This window comes from Macaca thibetana, chromosome 12, assembly GCF_024542745.1.
Source record: "Macaca thibetana thibetana isolate TM-01 chromosome 12, ASM2454274v1, whole genome shotgun sequence".
Classification (NCBI taxonomy): domain Eukaryota; kingdom Metazoa; phylum Chordata; class Mammalia; order Primates; family Cercopithecidae; genus Macaca; species Macaca thibetana.
Genome location: NC_065589.1, coordinates 71,452,141 through 71,480,077, shown reverse-complemented (window position 1 = coordinate 71,480,077; position 27,937 = coordinate 71,452,141). Strand labels below are relative to the sequence as shown.

At 40.3% G+C, this 27,937-nt stretch overlaps 2 protein-coding genes across 3 annotated transcripts in view; one reads left to right on the top strand and one right to left on the bottom strand.

Annotated features, from left to right (window-relative positions):
- METTL8 (methyltransferase 8, methylcytidine) overlaps positions 1-9,664 on the bottom strand; it is a 139,166-nt gene extending 129,502 nt beyond the window's left edge. Inside the window, 1 exon segment of the mRNA XM_050751356.1 lies at positions 9,461-9,664. The gene's annotated coding sequence lies outside the window, so the exon portion shown is untranslated.
- An 88-nt stretch (positions 9,665-9,752) lies between these two features.
- Positions 9,753-27,937, top strand: part of DCAF17 (DDB1 and CUL4 associated factor 17) — a 48,477-nt gene continuing 30,292 nt past the window's right edge. The window contains exons 1-5 of one of the 2 annotated variants that reach the window (XM_050751349.1): positions 9,753-9,849; positions 10,696-10,799; positions 19,466-19,556; positions 23,576-23,712; positions 25,076-25,154. In XM_050751349.1, the coding sequence (XP_050607306.1) occupies positions 19,497-19,556; positions 23,576-23,712; positions 25,076-25,154 (276 nt within the window). In that variant the 5' untranslated portion in view covers positions 9,753-9,849; positions 10,696-10,799; positions 19,466-19,496. Of the gene's footprint in view, positions 10,287-10,695; positions 10,800-19,465; positions 19,557-23,575; positions 23,713-25,075; positions 25,155-27,937 lie in introns of both variants that reach the window. The other variant, XM_050751348.1, reaches the window with a different exon arrangement.

The following is a 27,937-nucleotide window of genomic DNA, read 5'->3' as shown; positions in this document are numbered from 1 at the left end:
GATCCACCGACAGCTTGCACCGTGTGCCTGGAAAAGCCTCAGACACTCAACACCAGCCCATGAAAGCAGCCAGGACAGAAGCTGTGCCCTGCAAAGCCACAGGTGTGGAGCTGCCCAAGGCCATAGGAGCCCACCTCTTGTATCAGCATGCCCTGGATATGAGACATGGAGTCAAAGGAGATCATTTTGGAACTTTAAGGTTTAACGACTGCTCTATTGGATTTCAGACTTGCATAGGGCTTGTAGCCCCTTTGTTTTGGCCAATTTCTCCCATTTGGATTAGGTGTATTTACCCAATGCCTGTACCCCCATTGTATCTAGGAAATAAATAGCTTGCTTTTGATTTTACAGGCTCATAGGCATAAGGGACTTGCCTTGTCTCAGATGAGATGTTGGACTTACATTTTTGAGTAAATGCTGGAATAAGACTTTGGGGGACAGTTGGAAGGACATAATTGTGTTTTGAAATGTGAGGACATGAGCTCTGGGAGGGGCCAGGGGCAGAATATGGTTTGGCTGTGTCCCCACCCAAATCTCATCTTGAATTGTAGTTCCCATAATCTCCACATGTTGTGGGAGGGACCCAGTGGGAGGGACCCAGTGGGAGGTAACTGAATCATGGGGGTGGTTACCCTCATGCTGTTCTCATGATAGTGAGTGTGCTCTCACGAGATCTGATGGTTTTATAAAAGGCTTTTCCTCCACTTTGCTCTGCACTTCTTGCTGCTTCTGGACATGTTTGCTTCTCCTTCTGCCATGACTGTAAATTTCCTGAGGCCTCCCCAGCCATGAGGAATTGTGAGTCAATTAAACCTCTTCCCTTTATAAATTACCCAGTCTCAGGTATCTTTATTAGCAGTGTGAGAACGGACTAATACAATGCATATACCACATAATTCAGCAATTAAGTACCTAGGTATATACTCTGGAGCAACTCTTTGTGGCAGCAGAATTATAGCACAGTCCCCAAGATACTCAACCCCTCATCCTCTGCATAGTCCACCAGTGTGGATGGGACCTGTGAAAATGATGGACAGTCATCTCCTTCATAGGTTACTTTTATGTAAGACCTCATCTTAGCAGAGGAGGCCAGAGAGACATTCTCTTATTTGCCTTGAAGAAGCAGACTGCCAGGTTGTGAAAAGGGCCATGTGGCAGGGAATAGTTATACATTAGTCTCAGAGCTGAGGGCTTCAGTCCTATAGCTGCTAGGAATGGAATTGTGTCAATATCCAGTGAGGGTAGAACAGGACTGTGAGTCGCAGATGAGACCACAGCCCAGGCTGACACCACAATTTCAGCCTGGTGAGATCCTGAGCAGAGAATTAGGCTATGCTGTTTTAGGACTTCTAAAGGACTTTGAGGTAATTAATGGGTGTTAATTTAAGTTACTAAAACTGTAGTAATTTGTTACACAGCAAAAGAAAACTAATGCATTCTTTAACATGTGTGCCAGGAGACAGGGATAAGAATGTCTATAACAGCACTTTTCTAGAAATAAAAAACCCGAAAGAGGCCAGGCACGGTGCCTCACGTCTGTAATCCCAGCACTTTGGGGGGCCGAGGCAGGCGGATCATGAGGTCAGGTGTTCGAGACCAGCCTAGCCAACATAGTGAAACCTCATGTCTCCTAAAAATATAAAAATTAGCCAGGCATGGTGGCAGGCACTAGTAATCCCAGCAACTTGGGAGGCTGAGGCAGGAGAATTGCTTGAACCCAGAAGGCAGAGGTTGCAGTGAGCTGAGATTGCGCCACTGTACTCCAGCCTGGGCAACAGAGTGAGATTCTATTTCAAAAAACACAGAAAGAAAAACAAAAAACCTGAAAGAAACAAAAAGCCTAGCTAGTAGAAAGGGGATAAATTAATTATAACAAATTCATACAAGGAAATACAATACAGTAGTAAAAATGAATGAACATCGTAAAATGTAATGTTGAGAAAAATACAGACAAGCTATAGAAGAGTACACATTTGAATGATGTTCAAAAACATTTAAAACAATTTTTTATTTATCTAAAGAAGAAAGAGGGATCTGGGAACCAGCAGGGCACATAAGAGATGTCAAAGTTTTAGGTAATATTCTGTTTCTTTTTAAGTTGATGATAAGTATACAGGTGTTCATTTTATAACTGTTATTTGTATATTATGCTATGTTATCTGTAACATAGCATAAAAGGATTGATATTCTTTTGAATAAATATTGTTTAAAATAAGAGGGTGAGTCTGCAAGCTTTACTATCAATCCTTTAAACCTAAATCTTTCTGAAAACTTCGTATATGCATTAATACACTGTGTGTTCAGACACACATCATTAAAATATAGAGAGGAAAGAAAACATAAGAACCAAACTTGTGGTCAAAAGGTTCAATAACTTCAAAATAAATTTCCAAAAGTGACTTGCACCTGGACTACTACAATTACCTGCTAAGTGGTCTCTCATATTTTACCCTTGTTCTTGATGCTGCAGCCAAGTATCTGTTTAAAAAGAATGTCATATCACTCTAATGGTTTTTCATCACATTTCCATAGTTCCACATAGTCTGACCCCTACGTACTTTTGGGATCCGATTTTATTCCCCTTTCCCACATGCCCTAGCCACATAACAAATCCTAACATTCCTTAGCACTAATGTATAATGCTGATGTACACCTTTAATAAAATCCAGGCATTGTTTCTTTGGCATCACATCATGTTTCTAATTTGTTTTGAGGAGTTTGGGAATTTTTATTGTGTTTCTGTTTTATTAGGATTTCACTTGATTCTTTTCTTTTCCTCATCCTTAATATCCACTATATCAGAAGTCCTGTCAACTCTACTTCCAAAATTTATCTTGAATCTTGTTCACTTCTTTCCATCTCTCCTGTTACCACTCTAGTCCAAAACACTATAATCTCTTACCTGGATGAACACAATAGCCACCTGTCTCCTTCTAACTATTCTTGCCCTCCACAATATTTTTTCCACTCTATAGCCATAATGACCTTTTTGTAACACAAAATAGATCACGTCACTCCCCTCTTCAAAGCCTCCTATCATAACAGAATAAAATCCAAAATTCCATACCATGGCCTACAAAGCTTGACATGTCTTGGTCCCATTCGACTGCTCCAAATTTACCTCCCTCCTGCACACTAAAGAGTCACACTGGCCTTCTGAGAGTTTTTGACTTCTTATTATAAGCCTTAGGGATCCTGAACTCAAGCATCCCTTTGCCTGGACTACTACTCTGGACTGTTGCAGATCAGCTCCTCCTCATCATTCAGGGCTCAGCTTACAAGTATTCTCTTCCACTCTGGCTAAAGCAGGGTGTTCAACCACCCTCCAGCACATCACCCTGTTTTATTTTCTTCACAGCACTTATCGCTACCTGAAAATCTTATTTTTTTCATCTATTTATTTATTGTCTATCTCCTCCCACATGTAGGGACCTTGTCTATCCTGTTTACAGCTATACGCTAAGCCAAAATTTTTTTCCTGCACATTATGGATGAAAAACAAAAACATGTTGAATAAATGACTTCCTATAGCTTGGTTAAAATTTGTCTCTGAATAAATGTTCGAGTTTAATAACCTGAGTATTTTATACATTTATTCAGTTATATTATGCTTCTTTAAACAAAGTATATGAACAAAAAGCATTTTATTAACTTTTGAATTAGTATTTCTTCTTTCTTGTCTTTAAAATATCATGACTAGGATGGTTAAGTATTCTGTAAACATAACACAGACAAAGAATAGAAAAAAAAAAAGAAGAACCAATATTTGTTCTATGCCCAAGAGAAGTCATTTTCCAGTCATAAAACTGTATCTATTTATGCCATTTTACCTTCAACAAATGGAAAATATCTACTTTATAGGTAGAAGTCTTAAGGATTTAAGTTTTTTTGAAAGTTATTTAATAATATTGTGACTTCCTACTGATTCAAAGAATAAGTGGAGACTATATCTGCATCTAAGCTAAAAGTAGCTGCTATTGCCAGGTATTGTGGTATATGCCTATAATCCCACTATACATCCCAGCTACTCGGAAGGCTGAGGCAGGATGATTGCTTAAGCCCAGGAGTTCAGGACCAGCCTTTGAGATTTATTCCCAAGAAAATAAAATAAAGTAAAAAAAAAAAAAAAAAAAAGATACTTAGCTGCTGATAATAGATTCTATACAAACATACTGTTTTTTATAGTCCATTCATTCATTCAACATACATATGCATTAACCACATTTTAGGTAGTGTAAAGCAGGGAGAATTATATTACTACTCAGTTTCTGCCCAGGTTAGTTGGGAAGACAGACAAATGACAATTCTAATATAGTGCCACAACAGTGTACACAGTAACATGGAAGCACAGAAAAGGCTACTAAGTAAGCTGGAGGAGTTAGGGGAAGGGTCTCAGTGGAGCTCGGATACCTGGGATGAGTCTTGAGATAAACTGATAAGAGGAGAGGAAAGGAAGCTTCAGATAAAAAAAAAAAAATCTCAAATATAAAGGCACATGGGCTTGAGAAAGTCGGCAAACATGTCAGAACCACAAAAGCAAACATGAGGGATGGCCAAAGAAATGAAGCTGAAAATATGGGCAAGATCATGAAAATGTGGGAAGATAATGAAGTGCCCGCTACTCTACCCAAAGAGATTCAGATTTTGTACTATAAGGTATACCTTATGTGAACCCCTAGGGATTTTGTACACATATCTTCAAGGCTATGAGATTTCTGTAGGAGAAACCTTTCATTTTCAATTTGATAAAAATCTTTTTAAAAAAGAATATTAACAAAAGGACACTGGATCATCTGAATGAGCACTTTTTAATTGAGTGCTGTCACAAGATTTGAATTCACACATGTGTGTTTAGGAGTGTATTGCTAAACAAGTGGTGCTGTTTGTCATTGGTGCATGTTAACGAGAATGAAATGGGGACTACTATATGTAAATAATGTTGTTTGTCAAGTGAAGGACAAATGAAGCCATGACATATTGAACAAAGGAAGGTTTTGTGGTGATTTAAATAAAGAAAAGAGGTGAAGGCATCAAGTAATCTCTCAACACAAGAGCAACATGGACAGACCTTTCTTTAAGGAAGGTACGCCACAGAGGACATTCATGATTAGAGCTTTTTAGGTCCAACTAAAGTCTCATTGCTCACAATCATTTGAATTTACTGGTTTTATAGCTTTGTTTCATTTACCTTGTAGATGTTTGGGTGTTATCGGTGTATAAAAGATACAACACATACACACACAAATTAAAAAGACAAAAAAAAAGAAAGAGACAACACGAAGAGTTTATACCTAGTTTTATCTTTGCATATATGTGACATACTAAAAAAGGTTTTAAGTTAACAATGGAAGATCCTGGGTATCTTATTTGGGTATAAGAAATACTGCTCGGCTGGGTGTGGTGGCTCATGCCTGTAATCCCAGTACTTTGGGAGGCAGAGGCGGGCGGATCACCTGAGGTCAGGAGTTTGAGACCAGCCCGACCAATATGATGAAACCCCATCTCTACTAAAAATACAAAAATTAACCGGGTGTGGTGGTATGCGCCTGTAATCCCAGCTACTTGGGAGGCTGAGACAGGAGAATCACTTTAACCCGGGAAGCAGAGGTTGCAGTGAGCCGAGATCATGCCATTGCACTCCAGTCTGGGTAACAAGAGCAAAAAACTCCATCTCAAAAAAAAAAAAAAGAGAAAGAAATTCTGCTATGGGCCAGGAGTGGTAGCTTATGCCTGTAATCCCAGCACTTTGGGAGGCCAAGCTGGGGGGATCATCTGAGGTCAGGAGTTCATGACCAGCCTGGTCAACATGGCAAAACCCCGTCTTTACTAAAAATATTAAAATTAGCCAAGTGTGGTGGTGCACACCTGCAATCCCAGCAACCGGGGAGGCTGAGGCAGGAGAATCACTTGAACCTGGGAGGTGGAGACTGCAGTGAGCTGAGATCGCCTCACTGTACTCCAGCCTGGGCGACAGAGCAAGACTCCATCTCAAAAACTAAAAACAAAAACAGCAACAAAAAAGGGGCCTGTCTAGGGACTAGGTGAGGGATAGCATTAGGAGAAATACCTAATTTAGGTGACAGGTTGATGGGTGCAGCAAATCACCATGGCACGTGTATACCTATGTAACAAAACTGCACATTCTACACATGTACCCCAGAACTTACAGTGTAATAAAAATAAATAAATATATAAGAAATTCTGCTATGGGTGTTTGCAGCCACTGAAACAATGCAACAGGCAAGTGACAGGTTGTGCTTTAGGAAAATCACTCTGGCACCTGTATGGAGGAGGGCTGGAATTAAAAGTACCCAAATGATAGCAGCAGGAGGCAGACAAATCCTAGGCAGATGGGGGCGGGTCCCCAGTGAAACCTGACCTTTAAGCTGAAGACAGTTTAAAGCCTAGCTACATGTCCTGAATAAATCTAAGGACCAGATCGAGAACCTCTCTTCCCATTTGGCACACTTTCCTCTGATTGATACCCACCCTTCTCTCATTTGTTTTTTCATACTGTTGTGCTCACCTTTGAGTGGTGCCTTTGTTTTAGCCTCTTTTGCATACTCACAAATCAATCACCTGGCACTTCCCTATTCTGAGCCCATAAAAGCCCCAGACCCAGCCATGCTGGCAAAGAGGCCACCCTACTTTGGGTGGGGGACCACCCTTGCGTCCCCCCTTGGCTGAGAATAAAAGGAGTTAACCAGCTTGCTTTAGGCAGACAGTAAGGGAAGGGTCCATGAAGAACCTACGACCTGCCTCAAAAGTGCTTACACCAGATGTTTAGTGCAGATAAGGGAACTTGCACAGAGGGGTTGCCTAAACATGCCCACAGTAGAAAATTCCATTCCCTAACACATGCGCAGTAAGGGAAATAATCAATATGGAGTAGCTCAGACTAAGGGCCCATAAGCACACTGGAAGGATGAGGTGGAGCTTCCAGAAATTTGCACGTTAAGCCCAGGTATTCAACTGTAAAGGGGGCAACCAGCAACCTGCTTTCAGGACCCCTTTCTTTACTGAGAGCTTTCCTTTCACTAAATAAATTCTACTCCACTCACTCTCTGGGGTCCACACATCTAATTCTTCCTGGTTGTGAGACAAAAACTCAGACCTAGCTTAGCTGAGAGCAAAAATCCTGCATCAAGAGTTGTTCAGTTGCTCAATGAAAGTCTTCTCTGTTCTTCTCACCCTCCAGTTGTTAGTGTAATCTCATTCTTGGACATGGGACAAGAGCTCAGAATGCCACCAAACATGGGTAGGAAGAAGACAGTAACACAGTAGCTCTCTGCCCCACCAGCAGCACCTGGTGGCCACCCCATGCAACAAGAAGCAGAGCAGGTGGCCAGGTCAGCCCCAGAGCCGTGGGCTGGAGTGGGGTAACAAGACTGATAGGGCTGTTAACACGCCCCTGTTCATCAGGCTGCAGATGGCAGGTCTAAAAGAGCTGTTAGCATGCTGTAACACCCACCTCTGGGGCTTCTGACCCATTTGGTTACCACCACCTTCCCCTAGTCTGGACTCCAGAGTCCACTGTGGGAGTCACTTGTGACATGCCTGGTCCAGTCGCAAACCGTGCATGGAGCCAGCTCCTGTGCCGGCATTTGGAGCAACCAGCTGGACGCCACACAACTCTGCACTCGCTAGCTCAGACACCCTCTCCTGCCAGGGGCTGAGCCCACAGTCAGGTGGCCACAGGATCCATGCCTGCATGCAAGCCAGGAGTGGCCCAGTGGGCCAGTTGTGCAGGGCACCTCCTGTGGCAATGCCAGCCCAAGAAAGGCCTGGGTAGGTCTCTGGCTGCGGAGGTCTCCGGTTGGCAAAGCAACGTCAAAAAAAAAAAAAAAAAAAAAAAAAAATCCTGTGTCACAAGTAAGGCAGAAATTAGAAGGCTACTTAATAATGTGATAAAAAATGGTGAGGCCCTAAATTACTTAGATGAAATGAAGATGAGATGGATAAGAGAATCTAAAGGACTTGGTTGTGGGTGAGGAACAGCAAGGCATCCAGGATGACTCTCCTTTGGTGATGACTTAGTGGTGAAATAAAGGCCACAGGAAAGAAGACAAACAAGTGGGGGCAAAGAGGAAGAAGAAATGAGAGAGTTGATGAATTCAATTCAGCAATGATTTGAATTTCCTTTAAGCCAAAGAAAACCCAGTTATCTTTTTAGGGTTCCAGTTGTCTCAGTGACAGCTGCATTCATGAATTACCAAATTAACTATTGTGGCACTCTCTAAAAATATACAAAGCACTCTACCGTATGCTGTAAATAAGTCATGAAAAATCAGCAAAAGCTTGAGGCCTGAAGGAAATTCAGCAGTATTAAAAAGAGATATGGCCAATTTTTACTAAACACTTAAACTGTGACCTAACACACTCACCCAGTACTGTAAGTACTCACCTAATGTTATCAACAGATTCTTGGAAACTGACTGTAAGCAAAATGACATATAACAAAACCATTTTACCATAGGCCAATTTATATAAACAAGAGTTAAGTTCCTATATTTCTGGTCACAAAAACATCACCAAACTCCTAAATAAAAACCAAAACACTTCTAATATTATACATTGAAATAAATGGGAGCTATACATACATTTAAGGAAGATTAATAAAAACAAGTAAGATAGTTATTTACCCAATTATTCCAGTTCAGGGTTGAGGGTGGCTGAAGCCTATCCACTCAGCTCAGGGTGCAAGGTGGGAACTAACCCTTGGACACGAGGACATTCCATCGCAGGGAGCACTCACACCCACACTCAGACAGGAAAAACAGACAAGGCCAATTCACCCAGCCTGCACTGAGATGTGGCAGGCAGTACCCTGGGGCACCTGGTGAAAACCCATGCAGACGTGGGGAGAAGGGGCAAGGTCCACAAAAATAGTAGCCCCGGTAGGAACTTCTTATTATTTTTTTCTCCTCAAGTTATACAAAATGACACTGAAGGAAAAACTGCGATAAGAGACCCTGCTGTACTGTACTTTTTGCTCTGCCAGTCAGCACCTATGAACAAGAGGCAGCATGCCCAAGTCCACGTGGGAGATACAGCAGCATCACCCTTAAGGGACTTATGGACACATGTGGTACATGCTTGCTGAAAGTTTAGTGTGCTGGGAACTTTGAACACACAGGCAAGGCTAAAGTGTATCTTTTACTTAGAGACATCGACAAGGAATATCTTAGGCCGTCCAATAAGAATGTAAGCATTTCATATTTTATTCCCTATAAAGAAAAAAGAATGGAAGCGAGAGGAAAGAAAATGAAGCAATTATCGCAAAACCAGCCAGAGTCCCGTCAGGCCACCCAAGGACTGGCCTCCGGGAAAGAGTAACTCAATCCCAGTTTGGAGGGTGAAACTAAGAGTGAATGGGAAGCCAGCATCTTCCTAATACAAAAGCACAGTTTACCGTCCTTCTCAGCCAACGTGCGGCTGAAGGGAAAGCCGCGGGGCGTACCTTTAGCACGGGACGCTGCTTTGGGGGGATCGCCCTCGACACAGCGTCCCTCCCGGTACCTGGCCAGAACCTCCCAGGGCGAAGGTCAGGGGCCGAGAGGCTTGCGGGTACCAGGGCAGTGAGGGACGGATCCCTAAGTGCAGGGCGCACACACGCAGCGGAGACCTGGAAGCGGGAGCACCACGTCCCCAAGGATCTGCCCCGCGAGCCACTCGCAGCCCAGAACGGCGCGCCTGCTAGACAGCGCAGCCTCCGCGGGCCGGAGGAGGCGGGGCCGCGGCGGGCAGAGGCGGGGCCGGGCAAGCCCTCGCTCCCAGCCGCCTGACGGGAATTGTAGTTCCTGGGAGAAGCCGGGCTGCCTCACGAGGCACTGGGAACTACATTTCCCGGTGAGAGAGCGGCTCCGGCCGGTCGCGCCGTACCGGAGCGTCGCACTGTTGGCGGCCAGAGAGCCTGGGAGGGGCAGATCGAAAAGGGAGTACTTCTTCCCTCCTCTCCGTGCTCTGGCTGTGCAAGAGGCTCTGCTTTCCCCCGCCCCGCCGTCGGGTGCCCCCTGCCCGCCTCCCCGGGTCAGCTTTTCCTGGGCCCCGCCGGGAAAGTCTGGGCCTGGAAATTCGGAGGCAGCGGCGGCTGCCCAGCACGGGAGTGTGGGGCGCGCCCCTCAGCGGCCCAGCCTACCCGGGGCTCGGCCCGCGCCTCCATGGGCCCGACCCGGAAGCCCAACGTGTGCCGCCGGCTGAGTCGCCGGGCGCTGGGCTGCTTCTCGCGCGACGCAGGCGTGGTGCAGAGGACCAACCTGGGCATCCTGCGGGCGCTGGTGTGCCAGGTGACCGCCCGCCGGCCAGGGCGGGACGGAGGGCCTCGGGCGCCTGGAGGCCGAGCCTCCTGAGGGGATGCGGTTTTAACGCGCTGGGCCCCCCCTTTATAGGGTCACATGTGATGGGGAGGAGGATACAAGCCCGGAATCTGGGAGATTAGTCAATAGGTGGTAATAGGGCCACCAGATGTTTTTAGTTTTACGCTTCTTATGTCTTACCTGGGAACAATTATTCTAATAGTTGGTCACCTCATTAAGCCAAAACATGAGGACAGAGTGGAGGAAGGATGCAAAATAATGTTTTTGAATAACATAGGTGAAATTATATTGCTTTGAAAATTTAAAATCCAACTTAAAATTGGTGCACAGTGGAAGCCTAAGGGTTCTTTCCTAAACGGAAATTCTTTGTGTCTTTTAGGAAAGTACTAAATTTAAGAATGTTTGGACAACTCATTCCAGGTCACCTATAGCCTATGAGAGAGGAAGAATATATTTTGACAATTATCGGCGCTGTGTCAGCAGGTAACTTTTTATTGATAATTTTGCTGTAATTCACCTCACTGTTGATCTTAACTAATTCGTATAGAACCACATGCCTACATAAGTGCCTAGTGAAATAAAATGAAAAAATGGGTCCAAAATAAGAGTAGGGAGTAAAAAAATGCATGTAAATTTTAAATCTTGTTAAAGTTGCAGGTGTCATTTTTGTAAATACCAACTTAAAGCAAAACTATAGTGCAGGCAAAACTATAGTGCAGGCAATGTTAGACATTGGTGTTTCTACCTTTTAGGTAGTATTCAGAGTACTGTTTAGTATTTTATTCTACTTACACCATAGTCAAGAAATTCAGTTGCCAACCAAATAATTAGATGCTGCTTTGGAGAATTGATGGATTGTGTTTTGGAAGTACTTGCCTTTTTTTTTTTTTTTTAAAGAGACATTTTTTCAAACAAAAGCCTAGTATTTAGAGATCCAAAATGTTTAACAGTCAACCTCATCCACAACTGTCCACCATGAGGGGGGAAGGAAAGCCACAATGTATCCCCGTATGTTCATTACCCAGATTCAAAAACTATCAAGATTTGCCACATTTGCTTTATCTAACCCACTTTTCCTTTTGCATTACCTCTTTTAAAGCATATTCTAAACATACATCAGTTTGCATTTTTTAAAAAATGGGCATTTTCTTTTTAAAGGCTTTATTAGGATATAATTCACATACCATATTATTTACCCATTTAAAGTGTACATTTCAATAATTTTTAGTACATTCACAGATGCATGTAATCACTACCACAGTTAATTTTAGAGCATTTTCATCACCTCAAAATAGAACCAGGTACCTTTCAGCAATCACCTCAATACCACCATTACCCTCAGCCCTAAGCAACCACTAGTCTGTTTTCTGTCTGTAGATTCACCTATTCTGGACTTTTCATATAAATGGAGTCATATAATATGTGGTCTTTTGTGACTGGCTTTTTCCCTTTGCGTGTTTTCAAGGTTCATCCATGTTGTCACATGCATCAGAATTCCTTTATAAAGTTGAATAATAGTGCATTGTATCAGTTACCACGTATTACTTATCCATTTATCAGTTGTTAGACATTGGCGTTTCTACCTTTTAGGTATTATAAATAATGCTGTTATAAACATTTCCATGTAAGTTTTTATGTGGGCACTTATTTTCAGTTCTGGATTATACCTAGGAATGGAATTGGTAGGTCATAAGGTTATATTGTAACTGCGTTTAATAGTTGGAAGAACTACCATACGCTTTTCTAAAGTGGTAGTACCATTTTATGTTCCCATAAGCAGTATATGAGGGTTCTGATTTTTCCACATTCTTGTCAACACTTGATATGTGACACACAGCATCTCACTGTGGTTTTGATTCCATTTTCCTGATGACTAGTGATGTCAGGCATCTTTTCTTGTGCATGTTGGCCATTTGTATGTTATTCTTTGGAGAAATGTTTGGTTAGATATTTTGCCCATTTGTAAATTTTTTTTTTTTTACAAAAATCCTTACATATTTTAGATACAAGTCCCTTATCAGATATATGATTTACAAATACTTTCTCCCATTGTGTAGATTGTCTTTTTACTTTCCTGATGTTATTGTTTGAAACACAGAGAGGTTAATTTTGTTTGTTTTTTTTTTTTGAGACAGTGTTTCACCCTTGTCGCCCAGGCTGGAGTGCGATGGTGTGATCTCGGGTCACTGCAGTCTCCACCTCCCGGGTTCAGGTGATTCCCTTGCCTCAGCCTCCCGAATAGCTGGGACTACAGGCATGTGCCACCATGCCTGGCTGATTTTGTATTTTTAGTAGAGATTGGGTTTCTGCATTTGGTCAGGCTGGTCTTGAACTCCCAACCTCAGGAGATCCAGCCGCCTCAGCCTCCCAAAGTGGTGGGATTACAGGTGTGAGCCACTGCGCCCAGCCACAGAGAGGTTAATTTTGATGAAGTCCAATTTATCTAAATTTTTTTCATTACTCATGCTTTTGGTGTCATATCTAAGAATCCATTGCAAAATTTGAGGTTATGAAGATTTGCCCCTAGATTTTTTTCTAAAGGGTTTATATTTAGCTCATATTTAGGTGGTTGATCCCACTTGGAGTTAATTTTAGTATATGATATAAGGTAGGTATCCAACTCCATTTTTTTTAAACATGTGGCTGTACATTTGTCCCAGCACCATTTATTAGAAAGACTTTTCTTTCTTCACTGCAAGGCCTTGCCACACTTGTCAAAAATCAGTTGACCATAGACACTTTTGGATTTATTTCTGGACGTTCAAGTCTATTCCACTGATCTGTATGTCTGTCCTTATGTCAGTACCACATTGTCTTGATCACTGCTGCTGTGTTATTCTTTAAATGCTTAGTGGAATTAACCATTGAAAGCATCTGGGCTTGGCACTTTCTGTTTTGGTAGGTTATTCATTATTGATTACATTTCTTTAATAGATACAGACTTATTCAAGTTATCTAATTCTCCTTGAGTAAATTTTGATAGATTGTGTCTTTCAAGGAATTCATCTAAATTATCCAAACTTGTGAGCCTACACTTATTCATAATGTTTCTTTATTATTGTTTTAATGACCATGAGATCGGTAGTGATAGCCACTCTTTAATTTCTCATATTAGTAATCAATTTTGTTGACCTTTTCAAAAAAACAGCTTTTGGTTTTGTTGATTTTCTCTATTGATTTTTGGTTTTCAATTTTACTACTTTCTGACTAAGTTTTGTTATTTCTTTGCTTACTTTGGTTTTAATTTGCTCTTCTTGTACTAGTTTCCTAAGGTAGAAACTTAGGTTACTGATTTTAAGTCTTTCTCCTTTTCTGCATATGCACTTACTGCTATACCTTTTCCTCTAAGCGTTGTTTTTGTTGCATCCCACAAATGTTGATATGTTGTATATGCATTTTCATTTAGTTCAAAATATATTTAAATTTCTCCTGAGATTTCTTTGACCCGTGTGTTATTTAGATGTGTGTTGTTCACTCTCCAAATATATTGGGATTTTCCAGTTATCATTGTTTTATTGATTTGCGGTTTAATACAACTGTGACCTGAGAACATACTTTATATTAGTTCTAGTCTTTTAAATTTGTTAAGGTGTCTTTTATGGCTCAGAATGTGGTCTATCTTGGTGAATGTTTCGTGTAAGCTTGAGAAGAATGTGTATTCTGCTGTCGTTGGATGAGATACCGAGTTGACTGATGGTACCTTGCAGTTTAAGTATATGCGTAATTACTAACTTTCCGCCAGCTGGAGATGTTCATTACTGATGGGTGTTGAAATCTCTATCATAGTGAGTGGATTTATCTATTTCTCCTTGCATTTCTATCCGTGTTTGCCATATTGTGTTTTGATACTCTGTTGTTAGATGCATATATATTAAAGATTGTTATGCCTTCTTGGAGAATTGACACCTTTTTCATTATCTTATGCCCACTTAATCCCTGGTAATTTTCCTTGCCAAATTCGACTTTGTCTGAAATTAGTATAGCTACTCCAGCTTTCTTTTGTTTAGTGTTTGCACATTGTATCTTTTGCCATTTACTTTTAATCTATCTGTGCCTTTTTTTTTCCCCCCCCACAAAGTGAGGATCTGACTATGTCTCCCAGGCTGGAATGCAGTGGCACAATCATAGCTCACTGTAACCCTGAACTCCTGGACTAAAGTAGTCCGACCACCTCAGCCTCCCAAGTAGCTAGGACTATAGGCATGTGGCTATTTTTAAAACACTTTTTTTTAGAGATAGGGGTCTCAGTCGTGGTGTGTTGCCCAGGCTGATCTCATATTCCTGACCTCAAGTAATCCTCCCACCTCAGCCTCTGCTGAGGATTACAGATGTGAGCCACCAGAACACTTCAGGTATTTCACATCTCTCTCTCTACTTGCTCTTACGGTCTCTGAAGAGAAATCCAAGTTAATTCTTATTATTCCCCCTATGTAGTTAAGGTACTTTTTTTTCATCTGGCTTCTTTCAAGATTTTCTCTTCACTTTTGAATTTCTGCAGTTTGAATATGCTTCCCAGATTTGTGGCTTGGTGTCTGTCAGTTTTGGAAAATTCTCAGCCATTATTACTTCAAATACTTATTTTTCTCTCATTTTCTTCCTCCTGGTATTCCCATTATGTGGATGTTTTATACCTTCTCCAATTTTCCCATAGTACTTGAATATTCTGTTCTACTTTTTCTTTCTTTTTCCTCTTTTATTCCCCAGCTTGGGAAGTTTCTGTTGACCTATCTTTAAACTCACTGATTCTTTCCTTGGCTGCATACAGTCTACTGATGACTGTTAAAGGCATTCTTCATTTCTCTTATGGTGTTTTTTGATTTCTAGTATTTCTTTTTTTTCTTTTCTTTTTTTTCGAATTTTTATCTCTGCTTAATTTGCCCATCTTTTCTTGCATGGTGTCCACTTTTCCCATCCCTGATCCTGTTAATCAGCTATTTAATTAGTTTAGAAATGAGGTCTTGTGACCAGGTGCGGAGGCTCACACCTGTAATCTCACGCTTTGGGAGGTCTAGGCAGGCAGATCACGTGAGGCTAGGAGTTCGAGACCAGCCTGTACTAAAAAAACAAAAATTAGCTGGTCATCTGGCACATACCCATAATCCCAGCTACTCCAGAGGCCAAGGCAGAAGATTGCTTGAACCCGGGAGGTGGAGGTTGCAGTGAGTTGTGAATGCATGCCCCTGCACTCCAGCCTGGATAACAGAGCGAGACTCAAAAAAGAAAACCCAAAAAAACCCCAAACAAACAATTAAAAACAAGAAATGAGGCCTTGCTTTATTGCCCAGGCTAGAGTGCAGTGGCTTTTCACAGGTATGATCATGGTGCACTGTAGCCCCAAACTCCTACACTCCAGTGATCCTCCTCCCTCAGCCTCTTGAGTATAGCTGGAACTACAGTCACATATCATCGCCCCTGGCTTAATCATAGTTATTTTAATTTCCTGGTCTGCTAATTCTAAAATCTCTGCCATATCTGAATCCAGTTCTGATTGTTTTGTTTCTTCAAACTTTTGTATTTTGCCTGTTAGCATGCCTTGTAATTTTTTTGGTTAAGGGCTATGTGTGACATATTGGATAGGCCAGGCACAGTGGCTCACCCCTGTCATCCCAGCACTTTTGGAGACCAAGGTCTGGGGATTGCTTGAGCCCAGGAGTTCGAGACCAGCCTAGGCAACATGGCAAAACCCCATCTCTACAAAAAATATCAACATTAGCTGGGCATGGTGGCACACACCTGTAGTCCCAGCTACCAGGGAGGATGAGGTGGGAGGATCGCTTGAGCCCGGGAGGTCAAGGCTGCACGAGCCATCAGCATGCCACTGTACTCCAGCCTGAGCAACAGAGCGAGACTCTGTCTCAAAAAAGAATTTACAAATTTAAGATATATTGGATTAAAAGAATTGAAGTAAATAGGCATTTAGAGTGAGATTTTGTGTTTATCTGAGTAGGAGTTTGGCTATGATTATTGTTTGTTGTAGTTGTGGGTATCGGAGATTAAAATTTCCTCTAGTGTCCTTATTTTTGTCTCCTGCATTGTTGGCTCCAGTGGCTTGTTCCTGGGCTTATGTTCCTGGAAAGCTGTGATTGTCAGTATGCACCTTTCTCTCCAGTTTTGGAGGCAGCAGTTTGTCCGGTGACCTCGTTTCTCTGATGGATCTAGGAAGAATTATGGATTTTCAGATTGTTCAGCGTTTTTCGTCTTGTGTGGACAGACAGGAGCGGCACTTCCAGGCTGTTTTCATCTTGGACCAGAAACCAGAATTTAGAGAGAATAATCAGCTTTTGAGATTTGTTCTAACCCCAAGAGGGCTCTGTCCTGCTATCTTTTTCTGGTGATTTCTGGCAAATTAGCCAGCCTACAGTTTAGCCTATATCTCCAATTAGTCTACCAATCTCCTCCCATTTGCCTTTCATCACAAACTCCACAGGTTTTGTGAGTGCTCTTAGGCCTTAACTTCTCCACACTGTGTTGCAAATAAAGTTAGTTTTTCTGGAAAGAGCTGCAGAGCTATCTGTTTTATGGCCTGCTTCTCCCCTCCTGCACAGTTTTTGAGCTAAGGGTCTTTAGCTGGTTGTGGGAGTCAATGCCATGCTTCTCTCTGAGTGACTCCCCTACTTGAAGCTGAGCACTTGGAGTTGAGGAAACACTGGCCTCAGATCTTCTCAGCTTGTCTCTCTCTCAGTATAGGACCACTGTTTTCTAAGGAGGAATAAAGCCAATTAGGGCCTCAGTATCCTCAGCTGTGCTACATCCAAGGTAGCTCCTCCATCCCATGAATAGGGGCTGGGTGGAAGAAGGGAGCCCCACCTCTTGACTGTACTGACCCAGGACTCAGGCCCAGCAATAGGCAGCTGGGGACTGATGAGAAATGCTGTCATCCCACCCCTCCTGGGAAGATAGCCCTCTGAGTGGAAGCTTGGAATACAGGGAGCCTTGTCCTCTTGGCTGCACCAGTCTGGAGTGGAGTTTCCATCTTGCTGAGCTGGGATTGGGAAGGAAGGGACTATGTCCTGGTTCAGACACCACAGACTCATTATTCTTACTTAGCAGTAGGTTTTCTTGAATAAATGTTTCTTCATATGCCGTATGTCCCCAGGACCATTTGCAGAGACTTTAAAAGAGTTGTCCTTTTATGATTTTCACCAGTTTTGCCAAAGAGTTTGTCCACAGAGTTCTTCATGCCCTCGTGCTAGAAGTGGAAATCTGGACATGTTCTTATCTTGTCATGTCATTATCACACCTAGGAAAATGAGCAACAATGACAGAAATGATCATTTAATGTCAAGTTTATAACTTCCATGATTTAGAGATACCTGCTTTAACTTAAAAAAAAATTAGAGTAAGTGGTGTTCATTAGTGTTCTAATGATTAAATATTATTGAGTTATTTAATGTCCAGGGGTGTTTTATCTACAGGTTATAATCGCATATGAAGTTGCCTTCATTCCTGTGAAACTGTTTGGTTTAAACTTTTGAATCAGTGAGAGAATGTCAAAGAGATATAATAAAATTATAGCCTGAAAATTGTTTCTCTTTCAACAGTAATTTAATTTCAAAGTTCATTTAAAAAAATGAAAAGGGGCTGGGCGTGGTGGCTCATGCCTGTAATCCCAGCACTTTGGGAGGCCAAGGCAGGCAGATCGCGAGGTCAGGAGTTCAAGACCAGCCTGACCAACATGGTGAAACCCTGTCTCTACTAAAAATACAAAATACAAATATTAGCTGGGTGTGGTGGCATGCACCTGTAATCCCAGCTACTCAGGAGGCTGAGACAGGAGAATCGGCTGAACCTGAGAAGCAGAGGTTGCAGTGAACCGAGATAGCGCCATTGCATTCCAGCCTGGGAGACAGAGTAAGACTGTCTCAAAAAGAAAAGTGCCAGGTGAAGTGGCTCACGCCTGTAATCCCAACACTTCGGGAGGCTGAGGCAGGTGAATTACTTGAGTCCAGGAGTTCAAGACCATCCTGGGCAACATGGCAAAATCCTGCCTCTACAAAAAATATAAAAATTAGCCAAGCATAGTAGCATGAGCCTGTAGTCCCAGTTACTTGGGAGGCTGAGGCAGGATGATTACATGAGCCTGGGAGGTGGAGGTTGAAGTGAGCTAAGATCATGCCACTGCACTCCAGTCTGGACAACAGAGCGAGAGACTGTCTCAAAAAAAAAAAAAAAAAAAAAAGGAAAGAAACAAAATAAAATTAGACATTTATGATCACATCTCAACTAATCAGAGAAGTATGAATTAAAAGAGACTTTTTCACATCAAAGATATAGCATTCAATATTAGCAGAAGTATAAACTTAACGTTTCTGAAAAGTAATTTGGGAATAAAGAAAAAGCCATAAAGGTTTTTTTGTTGTTGTTGGTTTTTTTTTTGTTTGTTTGTTTTTTGTTTTTTGTTTTGTGAGACGGAGTCTTGCTCTGTGGCCCAGGCTGGAGTGCAGTGGCCGCATCTCAGCTCACTGCAAGCTCCGCCTCCCGGGTTTATGCCGTTCTCCTGCCTCAGCCTCCCGAGTAGCTGGGACTACAGGCACCCGCCACCTCGCCCGGCTAGTTTTTTGTATTTTTTAGTAGAGACGGGGTCTCACCATGTTAGCCAGGATGGTCTCAATCTCATGACCTCGTGATCCACCTGTCTCGGCCTCCCAAAGTCCTGGGATTACAGGCTTGAGCCACTGCGCCCAGCCCTATTTTTTTTTAATCTACTAGTTTTCATCCTAAAATAATGGGACCCTTTTTATCCAGTAATTTTCATTTTAAATATCAGAACAATAGTTTTTGATCTTGATGGAATTCAGATATTCTTAGTAAATATTCAGAGGTAAAGAAAGAATTTAATATGAAACAGCTTTGGAAAACAATGTGCAGGTACATATATGTATGTAAATCAGAAGGAAATGAACCAAAATGTTAATAAGGGTTATTTTTGGCAGTTTTATAGTATTGTAAACTGTGTTAATCTTGTTATATTTTTAAGATTTTTTTTCTATGAATTATGTGATCAGAAAAAATACTAACATTTAGTTAAGAAGAGGAAAGCAAATGTGCCTTGGTATTTCAAATCTCTGAATAAAAATAGTCTCACAAACCTGAACAAATACTGTCTTGGTTATCAAGAATAATAATCATTTATTTTTGTTTTTTCCCAGTGTTGCATCTGAGCCAAGAAAACTTTATGAAATGCCAAAATGTTCCAAATCAGAAAAAATAGAGGATGCTTTATTATGGGAATGCCCAGTGGTAAGATTTGTTTTTAGAGCATTTGTTTATAAAGCAGTTTTAGCCTAGAAGAACTGGTTATTATTAACATACTGCATAAAAGAATACAACTTAAATATCATAGTGACTCTTGCATCTTTAAAGCAATCAAGATGAGATATATCTTTTATTTTCCTCATGAAATAGTTTCTGTATTAAAAATACTAATATTATGAATGTGTTTTTAAAATTAGACAGAATTTTTTTAGATCCTGAAAACTAGAAATCGATTAAAAGTTATATAAGCAGCATAAGCTTATGTATAATTATCTTAGTGTTTAAGAGATCATTCCACTCAATATACTGAAACAATAACAAAGTATTTAGATCAACAGTTATTTTACATGAATGTTGTTAGGAAAATAATAAAGATAAAATAATAGGATAAGCTCATTTTCATAAGACTAGCTTTGCCTGGGTGTATATTTTTCAGAACACTGTTTTCATGGAATATTAACAGGTGCCAGAGGAATTAGGGAGAATTGGGCTGTGAAAAACTAAGTTTGGGACATACTGAGTTTGAGAACTTAAACATGTTTATTGATAGAATTACTCCTCAGAGCCTTTAATAATAATAATACAATAATACTAATAGGTATGATGATTGTCAAGCCATTTCCCCAAATTCTTTTGATCCTAGAACTTCCTTGTTTGAGGAATATTTCTAAATACAGGTTGAGCATCCCTAATCTGAAAATCTGAAATCCGACATGCTCCAAAATTCAAAACTTTTTGAATGCCGACATGATGCCACAAGTGGAAAATTTTACACCTAACCTCATGTGACAGGCACAAAATTTAAAATATTATGTAAAATTATCTTCAGGCTACATGTATAAGATATATATGAAACATAAATGAATTTTGTATTTAGACTTGGGTCCCATCCCCAAGATACCTCGTTATGTATATGCAAATATCCTGAAATCCAAAGAAATTCAAATCGGAAACACTTCTGGTCCCAAGCGTTTCAGTAGGAAAAGGGATAATCGACCTGTATTTGTTTTCTATAGGATCAGTGCTTATTCTAAGAAATGCACTTAGGAAATACTACAACAGATTAATCAGGTCTTTGAATCTGGTTGGTTGTCCTTGAGGAAAAACGGAACTCATAATATGTGACCAAAAATAATTTTTAAAGGATAAGAGGCTATACGCTAAATTTACTGTTAATGTTTTTTTCAGGCTATCATTTTTACCTAAAGTTTTAGTTTTCTGGGGCTGCTGCTTTTTCTCTGAATACTTATGGTCTATTTATTGAAGGCTCCTATTTAAAAATTAGAAAGCTTTTAAACCTATATTTTCTTCTTCAACTCCTTATTGAAAGCTGAAAATAACTGTCATGCCTTTAGCAATTTAAAGCTTTTTGATCCATTTTCATTGGGGAGTATGGGGGAAGATGACAGGTTTCTTAATTGAGAAAGTTTTTAATACCCTATTATAAAACACCAAAAATTTAGTAACCTAATTCCTATTCTCACCGTTTTTTTTTTGTTGTTTGTTTGTTTGTTTTGAGACGGTCTCCCTTTGTTGCCCAGGCTGGAGTACAGTGGCATGATCTTGGCTCACTGCAACCTCCGCCTCCCAGGTTCAAGCAATTCTCCTGCCTCAGCCTCCCAAATAGCTAGGACTACAGGCACCCACCACCATGCCCCGCTGATTTTTGTATTTTTATAGAGACGGGGTTTCGCCACGTTGGCCAGGCTGATCTTGAACTCCTGACCTCTCGTGATCCGCCCGCCTCGAACTCCCAAAGTTCTGAGATTACAGGCATGAGCCACCATGCCCGGCCCCTATTCTCACTTATTTTTAAACATTTTATTCTCATTTCAACTGCAGCAAGATTTTCCCTTAAGAAAAACCAGGAAGCATATTGAATTGTTGTTAACACACTGATATGAAACTACTTTTAAGTTAGTGTCCATCTTTTCCAAGACTCTGTGAATTACAACTTTTTGTTTAAGAACGTAGTTCAAACATATTATATTTGCTGTTTCAAATTATTTTGATAGGCAAGATATAAATAGTATATTTTTTAAAACTTAAAATTAAAAAAAAAAATTTTTAAAAAACAGGGTCTCACTCTGTTGCCTAAGCTGGAGTCCAGTGGCACGATCACAGCTCACTGCAGCCTCTACCTCCTGGGCTCAAGTGACCCTTCCACTTGTGCCTCCTGAGTAACTGGGACTACAGGTGTGCACCACCAAACCCAGCTAATTTTTGTATTTTTTGTAGAGGTGGGGTTTTGTCATGTTGCCTAGGCTGGTCTTGAACTCCTGGGCTCAAGTGATCTGCCTGCCTTGGCCTCCCAAAGTGCTGGGATTACAAGTGTGAGCCACCATGCTCAGCCAAAAACTTTTAAATCTCCATGAAACAACATTTAGATAAGACATTGTAAAATAAATGCATGTATATCATTGCCTTGAATCCAGTGTAAGACTTCAAGGGTTAATAGACTTAAAAAAAAAAAAAAAAAAAAAAAAGAACTAGCGCACAAACAAAAACTATTTTCTTCCTTAACATTTGAAAGGCAAGACAAATTTTTAGGGAGCATATATAAAATAACTATGTCTTCATTTTTTTCTGTTTACTTTTTGGCCTACGCAGATACTAGATTAATTTCAGCTTCTCTTTTCTTTCTCTCTTTCTTTTTTTCTTTTTCTTTTTCTTTTTCTTTTTTTTTTTTTTTTTTGAGATGGAGTCTAGCTCTGTCACCAGGCTGGAGTGCAATGGCACCATCTCGGCTCACTACAACCTCCACCTCCCGGGTTCAAGCGATTCTCCTGCCTCAGCCTCCCAAGTAGCTGGGATTACAGGCACACACCGCCACGCCCAGCTAACTTCTGTGTTTTTTATGGTAGAGATGGGGTTTCACCATGTTGGCCAGGCTGGTCTCCATCTCTTGACCTCGTGATCCGGCCACCTCAGCCTCCCAAAGTGCTGGGATTACAAGCATGAGCCACCGCACCTGGCTGCTGCTTTTTTCTTTCTTAACTAGAAACAGTGTCTACTTAGTTGCCCAGGCTGATATTGAACTCCTGGGCTCAAGTAATCCTTCTGCCTCACTCTCTCAAAGTGCTGGGATTACAGGTGGGGACCACAATGTGCTTTTTGTCTACAAATTAAAGTAGAAAACTTTGCTTCTCTTTTTCTTCCTGCCTTAGACTTCCACCTTGTGGTGGCTCCTCAGTGACAGGAGTGCCCATGCAGCTATCCTCTCCTTTTTCTAGGGTAATTCATTGGTGACACAGGTCATCTTTCAAACCAGGTCCATTTTCTGTACTTCGGCTGTCTTCATTGGTTTCTAGCTTTTCATTTGAGCTTAGGTCAGAACCACAGTGAATAATGGAGTAATTTGCATTTTGCCAGTTTTAACTTCCATCTAAAGGAAACAAGTCTTGTGGTAAAGGAAAAGGGGGCAATATGAATGTCTTTTCCAGCAGAGAACACTTTTTTTTTTTGAGACAGGCTCTCTGTCATCCAGGCTGGAGCGCAGTGGCACAGTCATCACTCACTGCAGCCTTGACCTCCCAGCCTCAAGTGATCTTCTTGCCTCAGTCTCCCGAGTAGTTGGGACTCTGGGCACTCACCACCATGCTAATAGCAGAGGACTCTTAATCGCTGTGATATTGTACATGATTTTAAGAGCTAGTTATTATTGTTATTGTTCTCACAGAAGTAGCATCATCATTATTCGTCTACTGTTATTATGACTAACATTTGTGAATACTTAATAAAATAATAACTAATACATAATAATAAATTATTTCAGGACATGTTTAAGTGCTTTATGTGAATAAACTCAATAAGTGATGATGAAAATAATTTCCCACAATCCTATCTTTCCTTGTCTTAATTCTCTATTTGGGCATTTAATCTTTCTTTTGTGGTTTATTTATTTGGCTATTTGAATATTTAGCTATTTTCTTTGGACATTGATTACTGCAAATTGTTCATGGCCAAGCAATTTCATTTTTATATCTCATTTTTTTATTTTTTAGGGAGATATCCTTCCCAATTCATCAGATTATAAGTCCTCACTCATAGCACTGACTGCTCATAATTGGCTACTTCGTATATCAGCAACTACGGGAAAAATCCTTGAGAAAATATATCTTGCACATTATTGCAAATTCAGGTATTTACTATGAGTTTATTATTCAAGATTTTATTTTACTGTAATCCCAGCCCTTTGGGAGGCCGAGACGGGCGGATCACAAGGTCAAGAGATCGAGATCATCCTGGCTAACACGGTGAAACCCTGTCTGTACTAAAAAATACAAAAAACTAGCCGGGCGAGGTGGCGGGCGCCTGTAGTCCCAGCTACTCAGGAGGCTGAGGCGGGAGAATGGCGTAAACCCGGGAGGCGGAGCTTGCAGTGAGCTGAGATCCGGCCACTGCACTCCAGCCTGTGCGACAGAGCGAGACTCCGTCTCAAAAAAAAAAAAAAAAAAAAAGGTTTTATTTTAAAAATTTGAAACCTGTGGCCCAGGAAATTTCAAACCTTTTTTCCCCCTTCAGTTTTCTAGTCCATAACCAGATCTCAATTAATAAACCTATTTTTTTTTTCTCCCCTCATGACTGCATTTAGAGGTCTGAGTAGAGACCCTCTATGATTTATCTTTTTTTTTTTTTTTTCTTTTTTGAGACAAGGTCTTGCTCTGTCTCCCAGGCTGGAGTACATTGGCCTAATCTCTGCTCACTGCAACCTCCACCTACTGGGTTCAAGCGATTCTCCTGCCTTAGCCTCCTGAGTAGCTGGGATTATGAGTGTGTACCACCACGCTCAGCTACTTTTTGTATTTTTGGTAGAGATGAGGTTTCCCTATGTTGGCCAGGCTGGTCTCAAACTCCCAACCTCAAGTAATCTACCCACCTCAGCCTCCTAAAGTTCTGGGATTACAGATATGAGCCATCGCACCCAGTTGTCATTTATCTTTGTATCCCTAATAAGTAACTAACCTGTAGTAGTTTAAATAAGCTTAAAAAAAAATTCCCTGTATTCTACAAATAGTATTTTCTATGTAAGATGCACTTTATGGTAGATTTTCCTGAAGGCTAGTCTGTTTCAGTTAAATTGTCTGCTGTATACAATCTAAGAACTGCTATTTTAACTATTAGTTTTATAAATTAGATGTAAATGTTTGGAGTGAATATGTTCATGGAATGTGTGAAAGTAACATTTTTAGTGCTTTTTATAACTTCCATTTTAAAGTAGAAATGATTATTTTGTTTCCTAAGTTTTGAATACTCTTAGATCAAAAACAATTTTAATTCACCAATGCTCTAGAAAGATTAAAATTATGTATATATTTAAATAGGGATATGTCCATATAGGGATATAGAGGAAATTATTTTAGCTATTTATTTTTCAAAATAGATCACTTTGCTTTTATAATTTAGATAACTAAAAAATAGTTTACTTATAAAATATAATATTTTGATTTTAAGTATAAGGAAACTGACCCAAATAAATAAACTTCTCTTCATTCTTTTAAAAGATACTTGAGCTGGGACACTCCTCAAGAAGTCATTGCAGTTAAGTCAGCTCAGAACAGAGGCTCAGCAGTGGCCCGGCAGGTATACATTTTTAAACATTCAATAAAATGTAGAATTTTTTTCATAGGAATTTGTCTGCAGATTTGTTATGAAAAATCTAATGATCTTTTATTTCTGAAGCATGCTATAAAAGATAAGATTCATGGCAACCTGGATGGATTTGGAGACCATTATTCTAAGTGAGGTAATTAAGAAATGGAAAACCAGACGTTGTATTTTCTCATAAGTGAGAGCTAAGCTATGAGGATGCAAAGGCATAAGAATGATACAATTTACTTTGGAGACTCGGGGTGAAAGGGTGGGAGGTGGGTGAGGGATGAAACACTACACATTGGGTATAGCATATACCACTCTGGTGATATGTGCACCAAAATCTGACAAATCACCACTAAAGAACTTATTCATGTAACCCAACACCACCTGTTCCTCAAAAACCTATTGAAATAAAATAATAATAAAAATATTTTTAAAAAGAAAAGTTTATAGGTAGATTTTTTTTCCTGAAGCATGCTATTTAAAAAGATTTTTCTCTCTTTCTCAAAGAATTATCCAGGATTTACTAAATTTTATAAAGTCTGGAAATTTATATCAAGAAACTTTTTGTTTTTATTGGTGACTTGTGGGGAAATACTATGGAAAGCATTTATTGAGCACTTAAAAAATAGATATAGACTGCTTTTAGAGGTTTTCTGTTTCTTTGTACACCAGGACATCTAGAAAAATACTTATTTTCTGTCTCATCTTGGCAGAGTCTGTTGTAGTTCTTTCTCATTTTTAATTTGAACTACTTCAGCTTTTTCTCACTAGTGTCCTTGATTGCAAAACAGGCAGGCACTGATCTGAGTTCTTTACCTGTATTTACTAATTTAATCTTCAGCACACTCCTTTCAGTAGATACTTTCATCATCCCATTTTACATATGAGGATTCTGAGCCCCAGAGAGGCTAAGTAACTTATCCGACATCATAGTGTTGGTAAGTGTTAGAACCTAGGCTCAAACTCAGGCAGTTTAGCTCTATAGAGTCCCTGCTCTTATGCACTATAGCATGCTGCCCCTTCTTGAAATTTCTGTAATTTGAACTGGCAGGTGAAGTTTATATATAATTCTAGCATAAAAAAAAATTAAGTAGTTCCTCTAATTTTACCTTATTTGGATAACTACATCAAGCATTTCCTTGTTAACCCTCCAGTGTATTCCCATACACGCTGGGTCTGTGAACTCTGCTTTTCATTCCTCTCTCATCTCTCTTGTCTACTTTTTCTGTATTCCCCTGAAGCCAAGCAAACTATTTGTTGGCTACTTCTACTTACTTTTTATCATGGTTATTTAAATGTTTTCCTAGCCTTTACTAATCCTGCCCAGTCACATTAATAACTTAACTGCATGCCTTTTATTGGAATCTCCTTACCCTTTTCCTGATTTATTTAGTATGACATATAAGAAAGAGAAATGTTGTCTCTCTCTTAGTAATACTCCTCTCTTTATACTCTTACTCACTACCTTGATTTTACTTGGTAAAGAAAAATTCAGAAAAGTGGGATAGTATAACAAAGTAGCAAAACAGTTTGCTACTTTGAGAATTCTAAAGTGTCTTGTCTGATGTACCTTTTTAATAATTTAAATTGCTAAAGAGCAAGAATTTTTGTTTAGTTTTGTTTTGAGATGGAGTCTTGCTTTGTTGCCAGGCTAGAGTGTAGTGGCAAGATCTCAGCTCACTGCATCCTCCGCCTCCTGGGTTCAAGCAATTCTACCTCAGCCTCCTGAGTAGCTGGGACTACAGGTGTGCACCACCACTAAATTAGCCCAGCTAATTTTTGCATTTTTAGTAGAAATGGGATTTCACCATGTTGGCCAGGATGGTCTTGATCTCTTGACCTCGTGATCTGCCCGTCTCGGCCTCCCAAAGTGCTGGGATTTACAGGCGTGAGCCACCACGCCCGGCCAAGAATTTTTTTAAGTTTAATTCTATACATTATTATATATTAGTGTTTTACATTTACCATCACCTGATAATGTTAATAAAAGTCTTGTCAGTATTTCTGTATTCTGGACTGTTTTCCTACAGTCTCCAGCCAACAAGTAGTAGCTCTTAGTTGGGGTATATAAACTGTACTTTTCCTTTGGGTTTAAGGAACACAGAAGGAGTCTGATTTACCTTGAAGATACTAGTTTAATAAAAACTTATCCCTTTCAAAGGGAGAGTCTTTTGGGCTTTAAACATTACAATCTTTTTTGTCGTTTGTTTTCTAACTTTTAGTTATAGCAGTTTTGATTGGTGGTTCCAGCCTTAAAAGTTCTATTGAAGCAGAGACTGGCTGTGATGGGGCAGACAGCTTTGCCTAACACAAATTTAAGAAATTTCCTTCAAAACTGTATTGGAGAAGTACTACAGATTGTTTTACATTTCATAGTGGCAAGAAATTGATTGGACCTCGTTCTTCAAAGCAAGGGGGCTATCCTTTTCAAGTAGAAAAGTCACTCAAGCTTTCATTGATGATATTATTTCTCATTTCCTGTAGAGGAGTCAGCACAACACTACTTTCATTATATATTTATTTATTTATTTATTTAGAGACAGCCTGTCTGGATGCCCAGGCTGGAGTGCAATGGCTTGATCAGAGTTCACTGCAGCTTCAAACTGCTGGGCTGAAGTGCTCCTCTCATGTCAGCCTCCTCAGTAGCTGGGACTACAGGCATGCGCCACCATGTCTGGCTAATTTTTTTATTTTTTGTAGAAACGAGGTCTCACTGTGTTGGCCAGGCTGGTCTCAAACTCCTGGCCTCAAGTGATCCTCCTGCCTTA